At 33.0% G+C, this 21432-nt stretch overlaps 1 protein-coding gene across 3 annotated transcripts in view; it reads right to left on the reverse strand.

Annotated features, from left to right (window-relative positions):
* Positions 1–1665: 1665 nt before the first annotated feature.
* The window catches only part of LOC149794941 (slit homolog 2 protein-like), a 239835-nt gene continuing 220068 nt past the window's right edge, over positions 1666–21432 (reverse strand). For 2 of the 3 annotated variants that reach the window (XM_089964604.1, XM_089964603.1), the window contains 5 exons: positions 21260–21353; positions 15345–15619; positions 10423–10902; positions 8057–8260; positions 1666–6915 (listed from right to left, as the gene is read on the reverse strand). In XM_089964604.1, the coding sequence (XP_089820730.1) occupies positions 6689–6915; positions 8057–8260; positions 10423–10902; positions 15345–15619; positions 21260–21353 (1280 nt within the window). In that variant the 3' untranslated portion in view covers positions 1666–6688. The remainder of the gene's footprint in view (positions 6916–8056; positions 8261–10422; positions 10903–15344; positions 15620–21259; positions 21354–21432) is intronic. The other variant, XM_089964605.1, reaches the window with a different exon arrangement.

The following is a 21432-nucleotide window of genomic DNA, read 5'->3' on the forward strand; positions in this document are numbered from 1 at the left end:
CCGTTAAAAATAAATCAATCAATCAATCAATCAGATGACTAACAGTCTGTTCCTTTTTGACTTTTTAAAATGGTAATCAAATTCAGAAAATATTTTATGGTTTTTAGGCATTATCAACAAGCCTACAGGACATCCATCATTAACTGAACCTTTTATTTTTGGTGATTTGTAAAATAATGTCAGTTCTTTCAAAAATACTCTATATACTCATTTATAAAATTAGTTAAACTGCAAACTGCACAGACCTATCACATAACGCCCCAGCAGATCTGGGTCTGTGCAGTTTGTTAGGAATAATCAGAATACGAAACCCTAATATGCAGATAGATTATGATATGGCAGATAAGGTTGTTTGCAGTTTGACTTAACTTAAAAGTGAATATATATGATATGAATGATTTAAGATTTATATCAAAATTTTGCAATTCTTAGAGTTGATTTAAAAACAACTACTGAGTCACCAGGTGCTGTTTTAAAATGAACTTTGTTTTCTATAAATTATATCTCTCTTTTAGTCCAATCATTGTAGATTGGCATTATAATGTTTACAAGATCTACAAATTGTACCTTACAAAAATGTGTGTATTTACTTACATCAGATGTGTAAATTACTCTTCATATTGTACTATTTTAGTACATGTGCTATGCAGATTTAGGATGTTTATTTTGACGTTCATATTTTGGATTGGAAACAACAAATCAATATTTCTTTATTTTCTTGTATGTTATTTTGAAGTACAACTAGATTGTACTGTACTTTCCCAAAGACAAGCAACTTGCAAACTTGAGCATTTATGTGTGTGTGTGTGTTTGTGTGTGTGTGTTTGGGTATGTAGGTAGGTAGGTGTGTAAGTGTGTGTGTGTGTATGTGCATTTAGGTGGGTATTTGTATTTGTGTTTGGGTAGGTAGGTAGGTAGGTAGGTGGGTAGGTGTGTGTGTGTTTTTGTGTGTGTGCATTTAGGTGGGTAGGTGGGGGTGTTTGGGTAGGTGGGTAGGTGTGTGTCTCTCAGATACACACAAGTACAACCTAATAATAATGGCCCACACCCCAGGTTCATGTATGTACAACTTATTAATAATGTTCCTGAGCAAAGGCACACCAAAGTGCAACTGAAAGCAACTTTTTCCTTTGTTTGTGACATCAGTTGAATCCTTTATCCTTTCCAGTGTCAGATTTAACTGATTTATCTGTTATCCACAGCGCATAGTAATAATAAAAAATAGACAATTGTGACCTACTTCTGAGCATTATCTAAAAATAAAGTCAGAGCTAAAATTTGGTACAGGTTTGCTGTACTTTAAAAAAAAAAACATGTATTTTGAAAAATTCAGAGATGCATATGAATATCCAATTTGAAACGCGCAGCAATTATTATTATGAATACAGGTGAGACAATGATTTACTAACTTGTTGAACTGTCATATCTGCTTTGAAATTAGTTTCTGACAATGAACAAGAAAATAATGTTCATTTTTGTACCTAAAAGAATTTGGCAACTATACAGGACCTAACCTTCTTCTATTTTAGAAGAATTGTGAATACATGAAGTGCTTTTAAAATATTACGGTTGATGAAGCATATATAAATATATGTATCTTATCTCTTGCTTTGCAATAATTTATTCCAGTAATTAAAGATGCAGTAACATATTAAAGAACAGAAAGACAACAAATTCACTTTATTCAGACTCTTTTATGTTCATCAGCTAGCAAATAACACAGGTCATGAACGACAGGTAAATAATTATAAACAGTGTTCTCTTTATCAAATAACTGTCTGTTTGAAGAAATACTTTATAAATCTTTGTACATTATTTTACACACATAAAATATATATACATTAAAATAATGACACTTTAAACTATACAAATGGCTTGTATATTTGGATATAAATTAGTCAGCATAACTTTTTTCTAGAGGCTATCCCTTGAACACACTATGATTGAGTTTGTATGATGCTGATTGTATGACACAAAGCTGCAAGCCCATCAGAAAGCAAATATTTCCATTTTTATAGGAATAGCAATACTGCAGAACTCTCTGTGGCCCTTTCACACTGGCAATCATGGATCTCCAGCATTCAGAAAATGGGAATCCAGATCAAGATCAAGTTCAGGGAACAGGTGAGAAAAAATGGAGTCAAACACATTACAATCCACACTAACTACAAAAGATTATTCAAGTTAATCTAATTAAATCAAATAATTACTAAATTCTGGGTTGTTTTTTTATGAAAGTGCTTTACTTTTATTTTGTTCTGGTAACCATCCTTGCCAACAAGGGTTTTCTTACAACCTTCCTTACCAACTAGGTTTATCCATATAACCTGTTCAGTAAAATTTACATCAAAAGAATTCAATTTCTGAAACTGAGGATTTAGGGTTTATTATTAAAAAGTCTACAGAACTCACAACCTTAAAACATGGAGCTTCAAAACTAGCATGTTCTTGAAGACCATACCACTGACAGGTCTGGCACTTTTTCTTTTCAACATCAAACTTGTGCTTTCTATTATGAAATAGGATATCAGTCAAAGACAACATTTCTATCTTTAACATCCCATACAAAAACTATTCCTGATTTGATTGTAGAATACCTCAGAATTAATATGAAATTAAATTTGCTTTTTATAATAGACTTGCAGCTCCTGGTATACAATTTCCCAGTGACAAAATGAAAAAAAATATGTTTCATGTTTGTATCCACAAAAAAGTATCAACAGTTGAATGAAAAGATGTCATTACTATATCAATGATACAAAACATGAGACATTTATGTAAGTTACCCATCCAATTTTCTTTGTAACTATATTCTTCAATGTCAATATATTAATTAATACTAAATTGATTTGACATTTAACGAATCACTGATTAGAGAAAGAAGCAAATTTATTATGAAAACAAGTATGGATAAATAAGGTTACAGTCAAATTGATTTTTGAGCTTTTGACTTTGAATACCATGGACAATTTCTGCTAATAAAAGCAGTCCTTTAATAAACTTTAAAATTGGCCAATCGGCTACTAGAAAGTAATCCTTTAATGAACTTTAAAATTGGCCAATTGGCTACTAGAAAGTAATCCTTTAATGAACTTTAAAATTGGCCAGTTGGCTACTAGAAAGCAATCCTTTAATGAACCTTAAAATTGGCCAATTCAAAATTTTAAATATGTAGAAATAATGCATACATGGGCATTACTTTTTCTATTCCCAGCAAGAATTCATCTGAGGAGGTGATTCAATATTTATCAATATATTTTAAAAATCGCCATCAAATTATTTCATCCCTTGCCAAAATACTGTATACACTTGCTTTATAAGGAATCCAACTGTAAAATGAACAAACCCAGAGCTTCCTTCAGGTAATGCACTGGCAGCTCTGGGTCTGTGCAGTTTGTTAGGAGTAGTCAAAAGAACAAACAAATTAGACCCTGATCTGCAGGCACATTATGTTTCTGCAGATCTGGATGTCTATTGTTTGCATGCCATGTAATATACATCCAACAAAGATATAAAAAAACAGGTTACCACTGTGCACAAATGCAGGTATCAATGAAATACCTAAATCTTTCAATACATAAATAAAATACATCAAAGTGATCTTACAAAACAAAATAATAGTACCATTAAAGGCACCTGATAAACCCATTTGGTGACTTTTTCCCTACTAATGACTTTAGGATTTGACTATTGTATGATAATATATGTGTACTTTTATTAAAAATATCTGTCTGGGCATAAAAGTGGCAGCCTGGATAAGAAATCTGGACACTGATTTACATTGTCTCTTGTTGTGACCTTGACCTTATGGCAGGAAGTTGTTGTTGTGGGCTTATCACCATTTTTCAGCATATGATGGACTATACATAGAGACCAGTATATCTGGTGGAGGAAACCCCAGGAAGAACCATGGGAAACCCCAGGAAGAACCATGGGAAACCCCATGAGAAGCTTCTGGCAAGTGTTCTCATATACTAATATTGTCCAAGCCTAATACTCAAACCCATACTGACAGAAGTGAGATGTCAGTAATCTGAAAAGGTGAGTGCCTCATACCACTAAACCCCCTGGGGCATGGAGTATGACATACCACTAAGCCCCCTGGGGCATGGAGTATGACTGATTATGCAAAATATCTTCAAGTCAAGATATACACAAGGCTAAAGTTTCATTAAACATTATTCTTTGGTTCAAATGTTATACCCATATATGAAAAGAGGTTACTGATTTATATTTTTCCAGCTGTGTCCTTAACCTTGAAGCTGAAGGCATGATTAAGATATGTGAACCACTTTCTACTCATCATATATGAAATATAACGGGTACATGTTTCATTAAAATATCTTCAGTGGTTCAAAAAGTTATTTACTGAATAGAAACACAAGTGTGAATTACAATTTTCTTTGCTGTACTCTTCATGTTCAGGCAAGTGGTGTGGCTATGCTATGTGATGCACCAGCTATATACAATATATAACTTAAGTTTTATTAACATATTTTCACTGGTTCAAAATTCTGCATCAAATAAGGCTATGAGTCTCAGAATTACTTTCTCCATTGCCATATCATTGATAATGAGGCAGGCGCCTTGACCTTGACATGATGTGACCTTGACCTGATAGCAGGGGATGTTGCTTTAGTGTGCATTATTACACCATCTAGTTATGATACATACCTGGGCAAAGTTTCATTAAAATCTCTCCAGCCATTACAAAGTTATTGGCCAAACAAAGGTTAAACTGTGACCTTAACCTTCGGACAGTGTGTGATGCTATGGTATATGACACAGTTAGTCATAATATGTAACTGGAGAAAGTTTCATTAAATATCTTCAGTGATTCAAACATCATACTCTGGAAAAAGATACAAATCACACAATTACATTTTCCTTGTTGTAACCTTGATCTTGTGGCTGGGGGCATTGCTATGGAATGCAGTATCCTGCCTATTCATGCTATGTATAATTGGGCAAATTGTCATCAAAATATCTTAAACAGTTCAAGAAGTATGTGATAGGCAAGGATAAAAGTAACAGAATTACATTTCCCTTGCTGTGACCTTGACCTTGAGTCAGGGGCTATGGCTATGGTAAACAACATTTTTCATTAAAATCTTGTCAGCTGTGATATAGTTATGGGCCAGACATTAACTAACAGCAGATGGACAATACAATAATATAACATACTTGACTTAAGACAGGCATATAACAATTACACAACCAAAATCCTATTGTACCAATCTCTCTTCATTGTTAAATTTAATTTGCATAAAAATGCTGAATTATGTACAAGAGTTATTTTCTTTTAATGCTAATGATATCTACAAATATGTATGAAAATCTGAATGCAGATTTTGAGGTATACACAAATTTGTTATTTTAAGTATCCAACCCTCCAATACTAATGTGATCTCACAGTTTTTACCAGTGTTAGCATTTTTTGATTTGTATGCCATTGTTACTAGCCTCCTTTCTCTGTACAATTATCCTAAGTATTGTGTCCCTAAAACTCAGAATTTAATATTGTTGGTGCTACAACTGCAAACCAACACTTGTCTGATTTTAAAATTAAGTTATGACTGAACAACATTACATAGGCCTGTTCCATGCTCTGCTGATGTGTCATGTGGCAGCCATTCTCAATTTTGTAAGAACTGGCTTGTTAGCATGTCCTGAAGTGGTTTTTCTCTAGATAGCTGTGAGTCTTTATGGTGCTACTACTGTTGCTATAGAAATAGTTCCTATACTGGACCCATTTTGTTCCCTTTTGAGTGGTGTTATTTACATCATTAACTACATAAACAGATCTATACCATATATACTTAATTATAAATCAAGTTTAACTGCAAAATGCACAGACCCAGATCTGCTGTCACATAATATGCTGGCAGATCTGGGTCTGTGCAGTTTTTTAGGAGTAAACAGAAGAGCAAACAACATAGACCCTGATCTGCAGGTGTTTTATGCTATGGCAGATCAGGATTTTTGTTGTTTGCAGTTTGCCTCGACTTATAAGCAAGTATATATGGTATCTATTATATGCAACAGATCAACATTGATATTCTGTCATCATTAATGACACATTTTACTTTGCAGACATCTTTACAAGACTAAATCCTACAAATCTAATGTGCACTACCATCTTTAGTTTCTTGTGTGCTCAGTGTATCTATCTCCATGTCAAAAGAATTCCTCTGTTCCATGGTGTTCAGATCATCTATGATTTGCTGGCCAATTTCCAAGTTCATGTCTTTACAACGAAGAAATTGGCTGCAGCTTGTCTGTGTTAGGGTCTCTACAGTTTAGTTCAACAAAGTCATGGCAATTATCTGTGACCAAACTCTGGCCAAGAAATGCAAAAATAAATTCTAAAACTCAGAACATAATTAGGATGTCTTACACATCCCTAGCATTGTTTTTTGTCATTCGCTCAAAGATTCACAGAATCATTGTGGCAACTTTTCAGTTCCACATTTTGGAGAAGTCTGTTTCCTGTTCACATCTTCTGATGTCCTAATGAGAAACAAATTAAATACCACATTTTCAGATCTATAAAAGTTATATAAACTATGTAAATATCATTTGTCAATGAAATTAAGAACTTTTTCCAAAGTTTGTTCTCTCCACATGAATAATGTACGTAAAACGTACACACTTTATGGCAAAGAATATTCCAATAACAACTTCCCACTTAACATTTTTTGCAGCCACATCTCCGTATCACAGGCAAGTCATAAATATAGCTTGTATTATCTGAACAGTACAAACGAACTTTTCTATTTTTAATTTTCTTGGGTTGGCAACAGTGGTTTCCACATGATCCTTCACATCGACGGTACTTTATCCGTACTCGAGACCTGCAGTTAGTTTTGGGATCTACATATACGTCTCGGAAGACACGACCAGTACAGGTAGGAGCTACAAACAAAATAATAAATAAACGTCACTTATGTTTATCAAACTTTTCACTGAGAGGAAGAAAATTAACTTAGAATTAATTTTACTACCATTTTAGAAATTAAAAATGCTGAGAAGTGGGTATGCTGTAAGTTCAATATGAAGCCCTCTAATTGTAGAATAAGTGTGAATCAAATTTTGTGCTATCATACAGCAAAACAGATGCAAATTCCTTTCTTTGTTGCTAATGCTGAATTTTTTAGAAGTTTACTTCTCTGTTAAATTAAAATAGCCAATCAAAAGAATTTAAAAATAACAGAAGTTTTGGACTCTTTCTAAATTTGTTCACTTTGGCATTGTTATTTGCTTACAAAATTTTAAAAAAAATTGTACCTATACTAGCCAGAAAAAGAAAATATTGTTATTTGCCAATCACACTGCATCTATTTTTGCATGTACTTACACTAGCCAACAAAAGTAAATACTGCTATCTGCCAATCGCACTGCATCTATTGTTGCATTTTTTTAACCTGACCAGCAAAAGAAAATACAATGTACTGCTACCTGCCAATCACACTGCATCTATTTTTGCATTTATTTATGCTGGCCAGCAATAGAAAATACTGCCATTTGCCAATCATACTGCATCCATTTTTGTATTTACTTACACTTCTAAGCCAGCAAAAGAAAATACAATGTACAGCTACCTGCAAATCACACTGCTCATCTATTTTTGTTCTAAACCATAGCCAGCAAAAGAAAAAACAATGTACTGCTACTTGCCAATCACACTGCTCATCTATTTTTGTTCTAAGCACTAGCCAGCAAAGAAAATACAATGTACTGCTACCTGCCAATTATGCTCATCTATTTTGTTCTAAACATTAGCCAGCAAAAGAAAAGACTGCTCCAGATAGATATGTTGCTAAAGAAAATATATTTATTTCACTACAATAAATAACATTCCTTAAATAACTTTCATCAAATTTTGACATGACTATGCATTGTAAACTTGCTTTACAGCCCATTTATTAATAGTACAATCTCATATTATGTATCATCTTTAGCACTTTAATACAAGCGGCAGCATAGGTTAAAGGTCACACTTTTAATGCACATAAAATTACAGTTGGCAATCAAGGACCTGCCATTTCTGACTTACCCACATCACAGAAAGGTCCAGAAAAACCTCTGTGACATCGACAGGTGTAGTCAGCCACATTGTCTTTTGGTTTGCAGACGCCTTTGTTCTGACACTTATGATTTTGGCATGGATTCATGTTACAGCCTGGTGTAATCTTGTGGTTTAACTTAGTAACCTGGAAATCCAGCAACTTGCCATTAATAAGAACTTGGTGCAAACAACCTGCATGAGAAGACAAAAAAATTTAATATAAGAAAATGCAAAACGTTAATTTCAACATGACATTAGACTTTTAAGTACATGCATCTATGTTTCTATTCATTATTCTTAAACAAGACAATTTTTACCTTTGGATGCAGGAGGTCACAGTTTTTAACCCCTGACTGAGTCATATCAAAGACTTACAAAAATGGTACTAATAGCTGCCTCACTAGGTACTCAGCATTAAGAGGTCAGTGTTAGGACTGGTCAGCCTGGTTTCAGGATAATGTGACTGGGTGGGACATCATGCTACATGTCTGCAGCATGATGCCTCACTGCTAGACATCACTATAAACCTTCATGCTGCAGAAATCGTAGCGATATGATGGAAATTTGTTTAAATCTACATTAAAAATCAAAATCACACACACACACACACTTTTTACCATGCATTACACATCAAAGAAGCTTTCTAAAGAAATCACAGGAAATTTAATAACGTTACATTTACCCGTCATGTTACAATATTTAGAGTTTGGTTTGATGCTTTACAGAATACCAAGACAGTTAGGTTATTCAAAGCTGACACAATTGGAGTAAAGTGTCTTGCCCAAGGATGCACCACAGTAGCTGACTCAAGCTGGTCCATTGGTAGGATTCAAACCCAGACTGTCTCAGTCACAAGTCTGGCAAGCTAACCACTGGACCACTGTGGCTCCTACAATATTGAGAAGTAGACACCATTTTACCATTGATGAGGTCTCTTTACAAGATCATAGGTGTCAACTTGTATGGTTTACAAGTAATTTGTACCGTTTTTTCCTTTTTCGTCAGTATATGGTCGTACAACTGCTTTATATGTTTTTTTTCATAACAAATTTTAAATTTACCACGAGAATTCAGAGAGAATATGGTGGTCCAAAACAACCAATCAAATCATACTCAAAACCATGCTTTTCCTTTGATAATGAAATGAGTTTCATTCATGGTTCAACTCCAGTGTGTGAAAATCTTGTCGTTTATCGCTTGGAGATTAGATGCTCACTCGGATTTCTAATATTGACTAACTACCTGTGTAGTATGTTTTCTTATTTTATACATTATTATTTTACTATTTATACTTATTACTATCAAATGCATAAAGTTTGCATCAATTTTCATAATTTACATAGTGTGTCAATCATGCTGGTGTAACCGTAGTTCATCCAACCTTTCTGTGTGGAGATAAAGTCGATTTATTAAAAATTTTAACAATATACTAATTAAAAATAAATACTCTACTGATTTTAGCACCTGCATTTTACTGTGCTGTTATAGTTTTGAGTTAAGTTTGTCAGATAGGTAATGCAAACAGGAAGATGCATTGCCATAATGACGGACATAGTACAGATACTGAATGACTTGAAAATATGTAACGCTGCCAATTTATATCATGTTTGTGACCAAAATCAGCATACCATATAGCAAATTCATAACTTTTCAAACACCAGATACGCAATTTTAACAGAAACGATCAACAGCTTATGAGGTATAAACTTCTTGACTGCTACTTTGTAAAATTTTGTATTTCTAGATTTCAAATTTTGGATAGCTCCTGGCATAATATCTTGGGGTTTATGGGGACAAATATAAATTCGTAACATATTTGTAATCGGGAGATCTTCTTCTATCACATGTCAAATCTAAATTTTTAAATTATCTTTTTCTAGTTATATATAAATATTCCATCCATCAAATGGCTGAGCCTAACTCCCTGACATTGTAGATGTATCCAAGTTAGGATCTTCACATGCTTTTTGTAAAATATGCAGTAAAGACATTACAGTGGTGGTGTCGAGCATATATGATCTGGAGGAACACTTCAGGACAAAACTGCATGAAAGAAATTTTGAAATGAAGAAGGAAGCATCCATCAAAAGCTTCTTTGCTTAACCAAAGCAGGAAGATGATAGTGTTATAAGTAAAAAGAATGAAATAAAGTTTCAGAAATATAAATAATTATGTATATATTTGTCATAATAATTTATGTATAGCATTTGTTGTTTTCAAACTGTTGATCTTATATAATGTGTATGAATACATTTTTTCATGTATGGTTTTTTGGGTCTTTGTAAGGTTTTTATTGGTCTGGCATACAGGTTTTCATCTCAAAGGGTTGACACCTATGCAAGATGGATCTTTACCTTTCAAGCTTGTTCCCTCTCGGATATGAAATTTACTTCTTGCCATTTCACTCTTGGCCCTTGGTAAGCCTCCTAGAAACAGGTCATCGTCAACATCAAGATATTGGTTATTGCCTTGGTTAATGACTGTATGTGGATATCCTCCATCAACACGCATCGTGAAGTTCTTCAGATGCAGGAGTAACTCCAGCGTGTGTAAATTGTCATCATCCACCTTTACAAAACTAAAGACATAACTGTACAGTGTAGAGATTGGCTCATCTCCAACATAAAAACTAACAGCAACACGACCTTTGAAGAGCTCTACTGCCAGATGTTGCTCTAAGCCAGTGTACATTATAAGACCTCCGCTATGGTTAGTTTTCAATACAATGGTGATATTGGTTGTGCTTTGGAAAGTTACTTTTGGAAGATGTATATAAGAATCATGGTCCAGAAATGACACACTTGTCAATTTTTCACACTTCTTTCCAATAAAACCTGAAATAGAAGAAATTTAACAAGCACTGAAATTAAATTCATCTTCAGAAAAAACATTAATTCAACAGTGTATTATAAAAAGTGATGTTATTAAATTAAAGAGTTTATTATAAAAAAGTGAAGTTATTATGTGTAAGAAAAAAAACAAGATTTTGTTTCTTAAAATAAAATGTAAATGCCTCAGGTCCTGTATTAGGATACATATACAGTAACTCTTCTGTCTACATATTTAACAACTATTCTGCCTACATATACAACAACTATTCTGCCTACATATACAACAACTATTCTGCCTACATATACAACAACTATTCTACCTACATATACAACAACTATTCTGCCTACATATACAACAACTATTCTACCAATGCACTAAGTCTTCTCTTTTTTGCAATAACCTCTAATGGAATTAACTCATAAAGAAAGCAATTATTTTACCAAACACCAAAAAAAAATGCTCTTACTGGGTTTAACGTGTAGCAAACAACTAAATAAGAAGAATGAAAAAGAAAGAACAAATGTGTTCCTAATTCAAGTTCTGAAATATGATAGAAAAGAACCCAAAGTTTTATTGTTATTGTAAATTGATTTCACTATGTATAAATAATAAGAATAATCTGAGCATTATACTGTTCTCATGACATGAATTTTTTTCTGCAGATTTTCAGTTGAAATACTGGAGGATGTTCTTTAATAACAATCATAATACAACACTCCCTCACTATAATGCCCTTCATTTAAACCTGGATCCTGTTATATGGTGAGCTTTGTCATGGATACCATTTCATTATAACATGGATCCTGTTATAAAGTGATCATTTTCATGGATTCCATTTTATTATGCAATAGCAAAATGATATGTATCATATATTTCATTATAGGAGAGTCTCACAATAAAGTAGTACATTATATGGCTCATATGGTATTATAAGGAATGAGTACTGTATTTGCTCACTATAAGGTGGTATACACTATGGCTCACAGACAGTATTATAATGAGAGAGTACTGTATTTGCTCACTATAAGGTGGTATACACTATGGCTCACAGACAGTATTATAATGAGAGAGTACTGTATTTGCTCACTTTAAGATGGTATACACTATGGCTCACTGACAGTATTATAATGAGAGTACTGTATTTGCTCACTATAAGGTGGTATACACTATGGCTCACAGACAGTATTATAATGAGAGTACTGTATTTGCTCACTTTAAGATGGTATACACTATGGCTCACAGACAGTATTATAATGAGAGAGTACTGTATTTGCTCACTTTAAGGTGGTATACACTATGGCTCACAGACAGTATTATAATGAGAGAGTACTGTATTTGCTCACTTTAAGGTGGTATACACTATGGTTCACTGACAGTATTATAATGAGAGTACTGTATTTGCTCACTACAAGTTGGTATACACTATGGCTCACAGACAGTATTATAATGAGAGAGTACTGTATTTGCTCACTTTAAGGTGGTATACACTATGGCTCACTGACAGTATTATAATGAGAGAGTACTGTATTTGCTCACTTTAAGGTGGTATACACTATGGCTCACAGACAGTATTATAATGAGAGAGTACTGTATTTGCTCACTTTAAGGTGGTATACACTATGGCTCACAGACAGTATTATAATGAGAGAGTACTGTATTTACTCACTATAAGGTGGTATACACTATGGCTCACTGACAGTATTAAAATGAGGGAGTACTGTACCTTATTGCTTGATACCCAGTGTCATAAAACACAAATGCACAGTGACTGGTAAGTGACCTAACATAAAAATTACCTAGACTAGCTGAAGGACACTCTATGTTCCTACATATCTTTACATGTATCAAATCTGATATTATTCAATAGAATTTGTTGGCAAAGACTCAAGCGATTAATCTCCACAACCTTTAAACTTTGATATTAAAATATTAAAGTATTATACTATTATGGACAACTGAAGCACTGAATATGATCTTATTTGACAAAGGGTATTAATACTGACCCAGATATTTAATCATCATCATCATCAGAAATGAACAGTATGTTAGAACTAGGGATGGATCGGTACCTGGCCTGACCACCCAGATCTGGCTGGGTTTTGCACTACCCTGTGAAAACCAACCTGGGCTGGGCACCTTGGACCTGGTACCCAACAAAATGTCTGTACCCATCCATCCCTAGTAACAACAAACTGACCTTTCTGTATAAAATGCATGGGTTATAAAATCCAACAGATAGAGAATATAATGTACTGCATATTCTCACTTATAAATCAGGTTCAACTGCACACAACATGCACCAACAAATCAGGGTCTATGTTGTTTGCTTTAATGATTACTCCTAATAAATTGCATTGCCCAAATCTACTGGTACATAATGCAATATCAGATCTGGGTCTATGTTGTTTGCTTTACTGATTACTCCTAATAAATTGCATTGCCCAAACCTAGTGGTAAATAATGCAATAGAGATCTGGCTCCATGTTGTTTGCCTTACTGATTACTCCTAATAAATTGCATTGCCCAAACCTAGCGGTAAATAATGCAATAGAGATCTGGCTCCATGTTGTTTGCCTGACTGATTACTCCTAATAAATTGCATTGCCCAAACCTAGTGGTAAATAATGCAATAGAGATCTGGCTCCATGTTGTTTGCCTTACTGATTACTCCTAATAAATTGCATTGCCCAAACCTACTGGTACATAATGCAATAGCAGATCTGGGTCTATGCAGATTGCAGTTGGGCCTGACTTATAAGTGAGTATACATGGCAGATATTATACAATGTATTATATATCTGCCATTACACAATGCTGATATGGGGGAAAACCCAAATATATGTGTTGTGCAAAAACATTGAATAATCCAACTGAAGGCACGGAATAAATAAAATCTTTTCTACATAAAGCCAAGATAACAAAAAAGATAACATTCAATTTTCTGAGAGAAACATGCTTGGACTGGGTAACAGTGACCTGAATTCAGACAACAATGATGTTCAGTCTCAAAGTCACCCTATATTCATATTATATTTAATTGCCATCTTACACTTTTTTTAAAACTGTAATATACCAATTATTAACATACAAACTGACAATGTATAATCATTATGACACAAATAATAAACATGTGATAAATCATAACATTAAATGGGAGTTTTAAAAATATAAAGCAATATAGTGTGTAGAAGTAACTTTTGTACCAAGGATTAAGTAACACAAATAACATGTTGTTTTCATGATTACTGCAAAAAAAAACAAGTTTTTGTAGTCATATAATATCTGATAGAAAAAAAGATATTCAGTTATTTTCTCATTTAATATAATAAGAATTAGTTGTAAACAGGCATCTGGCTTACAAGTACATGAAAGAAATTCAAACAAAAACAAGTGCAAACAAATGAACATTGAAGGAAAGAAACAAAAGCAGAAAACTTGGTGTGCAGAAAAGCAGTATGCTATGCGAAATTTGACAAAATGTCTATTGCTTTTGGTTTCATCCTGAACAGCTCAATCACAGAGTGAGGATGGAAGCTAGGTGCCCTAAACAAGGTTGCAAAGGCAAATGACCTTGACTGGCCAGAGTGGGTATAGAACCCATGACTAAGAAAGTGACACCCATTCAACTTATAAAAGGGGTTTTGAAATGTTGTCTTTGGACAATGAATCTGAAACTCTATCCACTCCGAAAAGGGTTAATTAAATGTTGTCTTTATGAAAAGATGTTCATACGGAGTTGTGTGATAAACCTAAATACAGAATATAAAGGTGGATGGGCCAATCTTGTGCAGTTAAATCAATCATAATAGTACCAAAAGTCTTTGAATTTTTGTCTCTAAAGACAAGAAGCTGTGTTTTCATGACCTTACCTTTAAGGTAATCTTGTCTGTTTTGTGCCACAAGACATTTGCTGTCATTTTCCATTTAAGACCAATTTATATACCTAGACTGAAATTTGATTATTTGAATTACATTGAATCTCATGATATCTTACCAATGTTGCAACAGAGAGTGGACATTACTGAATCATTTACTGTCAAACTTGCATGTTTAAAGAAAGGGCAGCCAAAAGGATAAATGTTAAGTTTTAAAAAAACTTAAGATTCATCAAAGATTTTTTAAACATTTTTAAGTATTGGATTTGTCTTAAAATTTAATATCTGCATAAAAAATTTCATTGCAAATTAAACTGCTGTTTACTTTTAGAATTATTTAATATGTCCTGCAGATATACAGACAATAATATTGCATAAAAGAAAAAAATTTCAAATTTGGGATGCTTCTATTTTATTAAATGCTTTTCAAATATGCATATATGTTATGTCTTCCTTGTGATGATCTTTCTCTTAAGTAAGCAATCTGCTGAGGTTGCTTTTATTGATTAGAACAAGGTTTTCTAAAGCTTCTCCTCAAACAGGAGCGAAAGTTTTTTTTATTTCTGTACCTGAGACACATTTGCACATGTACTCAGATGACCCCTGTGGCTGGTAGCAGACCCCATTGTTCTGACAGTCATGATTCTTGCAAACCCCTGTGGAGGGATACACCTGCTCTATGGGTGCAATTTCGCAGAATTTTCCAGAGAAGCCACGACGACACAAGCAAACATAGGAGTTCCAACCATCAACACAAGTTGCACCGTGCTGACAGATGTGTGACTTACAATCATCAAAGTTTGCAGAGCAGTTTTTGCCACTGTATCCTAGGGGGCATTCACACCTGTATAAATATAGATATGTACAAATATATACATAAATAAGAAAAGTAGTCATAATAACAATAATTAGAAATAGCAGTAGTATCAATGAGTGCATCTCAAATCTTATATGAGACTGTATTTACTGTCACAAGCATTAGATAACCACAGTAACTCCCTCTGTATTAGATAACCACATTAACTCCCTCTATATTAGATAACTGCATTAACTCAATCTATATTAGATAACCACATTATCTCCCTCTGTAACAGATAACTGCAATAATTCTCATTTATATTAGATAACCACATTAACTCCCTTAATATTACATAACCAAATTTAACTCCCTTTATATTTGAAAGTGAAATTAACTCCTATATTAGATGGCATTATTATCTCTTTCTATATTAGATAACCACATTAACTCCTCTATAAGATAACTAAATTAAATTCCCCTCTATATTAGATAACCACATTAACACCCTCTATATTAGATAACCACATTAACGCCCTCTGTATTAGATAACCACATTAATGCCCTCTATATTAGATAACCACATTAATGCCCTCTATATTAGATAACCACATTAATGCCCTCTGTATTAGATAACCACATTAATGCCCTCTATATTAGATAACCACATTAACGCCCTCTATATTAGATAACCACATTACATCCTCTGTATTAGATAACCACATTACATCCTCTGTATTAGATAACCACATTAACACCTTCTATATTAGATAACCACATTAACGTCCTCTATATTAGATAACCACATTAACGTCCTCTATATTAGATAACCACATTAATGCCCTCTATATTAGATAACCACATTAATGCCCTGTATATTAGATAACCACATTAATGCCCTCTATATTAGATAACCACATTAATGCCCTCTATATTAGATAACCACATTAATGCCCTCTATATTAGATAACCACATTACATCCTCTGTATTAGATAACCACATTAACACCTTCTATATTAGATAACCACATTAACGTCCTCTATATTAGATAACCACATTAACGTCCTCTATATTAGATAACCACATTAATGCCCTCTATATTAGATAACCACATTAACGCCCTATATATTAGATAACCACATTAACGCCCTCTATATTAGATAACCACATTAATGCCCTCTATATTAGATAACCACATTACATCCTCTATATTAGATAACCACATTACGTCCTCTGTATTAGATAACCACATTAACGCCTTCTATATTAGATAACCACATTAACGCCCTCTATATTAGATAACCACATTAACGCCCTCTATATTAGATAACCACATTAATGCCCTCTATATTAGATAACCACATTACATCCTCTATATTAGATAACCACATTACGTCCTCTGTATTAGATAACCACATTAACGCCTTCTATATTAGATAACCACATTAACGTCCTCTATATTAGATAACCACATTAACGCCCTCTATATTAGATAACCACATTAATTCTATCTGTATTAGATAATTGTAATAACTGATCTGCAAAACTATAAAGTTCCGATGGTAATTTGAATGTACCTAACAAGCAACAGCAATATGAGCTTGAATGCCATGGTGTATCAACATAGATAAAGAGAAGTGTGCTGAAATATTTCAACATTATGAATTATAAAATTGAACATAATATTGAAATCATGACCAACATTAAAGCTAGTTAAATACATTTTATTAAAATTTCTGTAAAGTAATGGCCACAGTCCATCTATTCACTCACTATTATTACATGTTAGTATAACATCACACTTTGATACTTATTATTATTACATTGTTAGTGTATTGCACATTGACACTCATTATTATTACACTGTTAGTGTATTGCACATTGACACTCATTATTATTACACTGTTAGTATATTGCACATTGACACTCATTATTATTACACTGTTAGTGTATTGCACATTGACACTCATTATTATTACACTGTTAGTGTATTGCACATTGACACTCATTATTATTACACTGTTAGTGTATTGCACATTGATACTCATTATTATTACATTGCTAGTGTACTGCACCTTGCCACTCATTATTATTATTAAATTGCTAGTGTATTGCACATTGACACTCATTATTATTAAATTGCTAGTGTATTGCACATTGAAACTCATTATTATTACATTGCTAGTGTATTGCACCTTGCCACTCATTATTATTAAATTGCTAGTGTATTACACATTGAAACTCATTATTATTAAATTGGTAATGTATTGCACATTGACACCCATTATTATTAAATTGTTAGTGTATTGCACCTTACCACTCATTATTATTACATTGCTAGTGTACTGCACATTGACACTCATTATTATTACATTGCTAATGTATTGCACATTGACACTCATTATTATTAAATTGCTAGTGTATTGCTCATTGCCACTCATTATTATTACATTGCTAGTGTATTGCACATTGACACTCATTATTATTAAATTGCTAATGTATTGCACATTGCCACTCATTATTATTACACTGTTAGTGTATTGCTCATTGCCACTCATTATTATTACATTGCTAGTGTATTGCACATTGCCACTCATTATTATTAAATTGCTAATGTATTGCACATTGCCACTCATTATTATTATATTGCTAGTGTATTGCACATTGCCACTCATTATTATTATATTGCTAGTGTATTGCTCATTGCCACTCATTATTATTACATTGCTAGTGTATTGCTCATTGCCACTCATTATTATTAAATTGCTAATGTATTGCACATTGCCACTCATTATTATTAAATTGCTAATGTATTGCACCTTGCCACTCATTATTGTTAAATTGCTAGTGTATTGCACATTGCCACTCATTATTATTACATTGCTAGTGTATTGCACATTGACACTCATTATTATTAAATTGCTAGTGTATTGCTCATTGACACTCATTATTATTACATTGCAAAGTATAATATTGCACATTGACACTCCTTATTATTACATTTTTAGCATAACATTGCACTTTTGATACTCAGTATTCTTACACTGTTAGCATAATTATCACATTCTGACATTCATTATTACACTGTTAGTATGATCACACTTTAACACTTATTATTACATTGTTAGTATGATTATAGGTTACTGCATTTATATGGGAAAATGTGAATTTTTTCTGAGTAATGCTGCACCACCTTGGGAGTACAGTATTTTTCCAAGAAACAAGTTCTCATTTTCCCATCCAAACCTTTTCATTATATACTCCTTATATTTTCCTACCTAAGGCTTAATAATAAAATACTACAGTACAAGAAACAAAGTAGATGAATTTATGTTGTATTTAAAAAAAATACACAGTCATAGATTCACCAAGACTAAGTATCAATATTAATGTGCACACAGCACTGCCCAGCGACCTTTGAACTTTGTCACATGTTCAACATTAGTTTTTTAAAAATTCTCATTTTGGTCTACTTAAAATTGAAAATAGAGTCATGTATTCAATGAAAGTGCATTGACAAACTTTAGCAGTTGGTCTGGAATGGATGGATTTTGTTTTTCTGATGATCCAACTCACTTTTGGTTTTCTGCTTATGATGGACTGGATTTGTTGGGTCAATTCAATGCAGTAAGGAGAATATAATTTCACTTGGAAATGTAGTTGAAATTACAGTACAATTTCAGTGTGTATCAGGTTTTCCATGACATGGGTCATGTCATTTGGATCTGAAGAACTAACTAGGAAAGTACATTTTGAGGAAATTCAAGATGCATAAATGTAAGTATATTTATTACCATTCCTATTACCAGCTAAAGAAAACATATGTTTATTCCTTGTCACTTGCATGCTTGCCATTGGACAGACCCCAGCTATGACATGGACCATGTAGTGTATGTCTTCTATCACTAGCCTAACATTGTATAAAAATAGTTAAATTGGGAAAATTGCAAAGCAGCTGTGTTGTGTGACAGTTTATTTAGCCAGCAGAAATAATACTTTTTTCATCATCTTGGCTTAATAGCTCTGAGGTTCTTAGTTTTCTACCAAAACCTTCAGTTGCATTTTTTTCTTGAATTTAGTGTTTTGACTGGCTAGTAAAATGGTACGTCTGATACATGTGTGATAGCCATTTCCCTCAACATACTTTTCTGTGCTATTTTATTAGACCATAGATAGCACTGGTCATAGTCTGAACCATCCTATTTGCAAAAAGTTATGAATATTTCTCCTAAATTACTGTTTCAAATGATCAGGATGGTATTTTCAAATACTGTGCCTCTCATGTTTGTTTTTGACATTGCAAATACCACATTTATTCATTTGAAAATTGTGTCTGTGACTCAATGAACTCATCCACATCATTAATTTTATCATCTCTACTTTCAAATTGATGAAACAGCTTGTTTAGTTTATTCACAAATAAATGTAATAAATCAAAAGCTATAGCATCTGCTACATAAACATACATTGTTTGTTTACAATTAAAGTAGTTTCTAATACACCTTGCTATTTTTAGACACATGTGTCGTGCAATATGAAGCAGTGCAATATGGAAAAATACTGAATGATTCTGACAGTGTAAAGTTAATGGGAAGCAAATTGAGCATATATATTACACTCTGACACTCATTACTGTTACATTGTGATTATAATATCACACTTTAATATTCATTATTATTACACTGCTATTATAACATTGCAATTTGAATCTCATTATTATTATTATTGCAATGGCAGTAGCTGGTACAGGAAAGTAACATTTCCATTGGTCAGAATGTTACCAGGTGATCAAAATGAATTGCGTTCATTTCTGTATGAACTGTAAGGAGAACTACTTTTCCACTTCTATAAATAGAGTCACGTGTACAGCATAAGATAAACACTGCCAGTGAAGGCAGACACGAAGTAAGCATTAAAGGAAAACAACATTCTTACATTTATTTTAAAAATAATTGAATAAATTTGGCTTCCATTGGTTGAAGGACTGGTATTATGATGACCTTATTACGATAAAGCTGGACAATCCCAAGTGCTATAAATAGCTACGAAACAGAAAACCCCAAACATGTATTATTACGCTCAATTAAGATTTCTATTTTTTAATGATGCAAACAACATAACATAAAGAATTGAAATTTCAATTATAAGAGTTTAACGTTGTTTTTTCTGAGTTTATCGTGGTATAAACTGTCAGCTGCCAACTCACACAGCTTACATAATGCCCTTCGGGTGTTATTTGCTGTGTGAATTGGCAACTGACAGTTTATACCATGATAAACTCAGAAAAAACAATGTTAAACTCTTACATATTGTTAGCATAATATCACACTTTGAAACTCATCATTATCATATTGTTAGCATAATATCACACTTTGAAACTCATTATTATTATATTGTTAGCATAATATCACACTTTGAAACTCATTATTATCATATTGTTAGCATAATATCATGCTCAGCAATTGTGTCGACTGGCACCTAACCCTGCTTACTAACTTTGAGAAGTCTATCTAATTAGACATTGATATTTACATTCTAACTGTATTTTAATCACATGATGTCAGCAAGCATAACATTTCAGTTCAGATTAGTGTCCTAGTTTAATCTGCAACAATATTGTACTGGATAGCATTTCATAATTTACAGTAATTATTTAGCAAATCAAAGATGACTACATGGCTGTTTACCTGTAATCTGCATCCATGGCAACACATTTGGCATTATTCTCACAGTAGTTATACTCCCCTTTACAAAACTGGATCTTGTGTTCACATTTTTTACCTGCAAATAGAGAAATTTTTACATGTCTAGCAAATTTAGTATATCAATAACTGACATAATTATAATTTATGTTCAAGGC

The sequence above is a fragment of the Sinohyriopsis cumingii genome, chromosome 7 (assembly GCF_028554795.1).
Source record: "Sinohyriopsis cumingii isolate HCF-2022 chromosome 7, ASM2855479v2, whole genome shotgun sequence".
NCBI lineage: Eukaryota > Metazoa > Mollusca > Bivalvia > Unionida > Unionidae > Sinohyriopsis > Sinohyriopsis cumingii.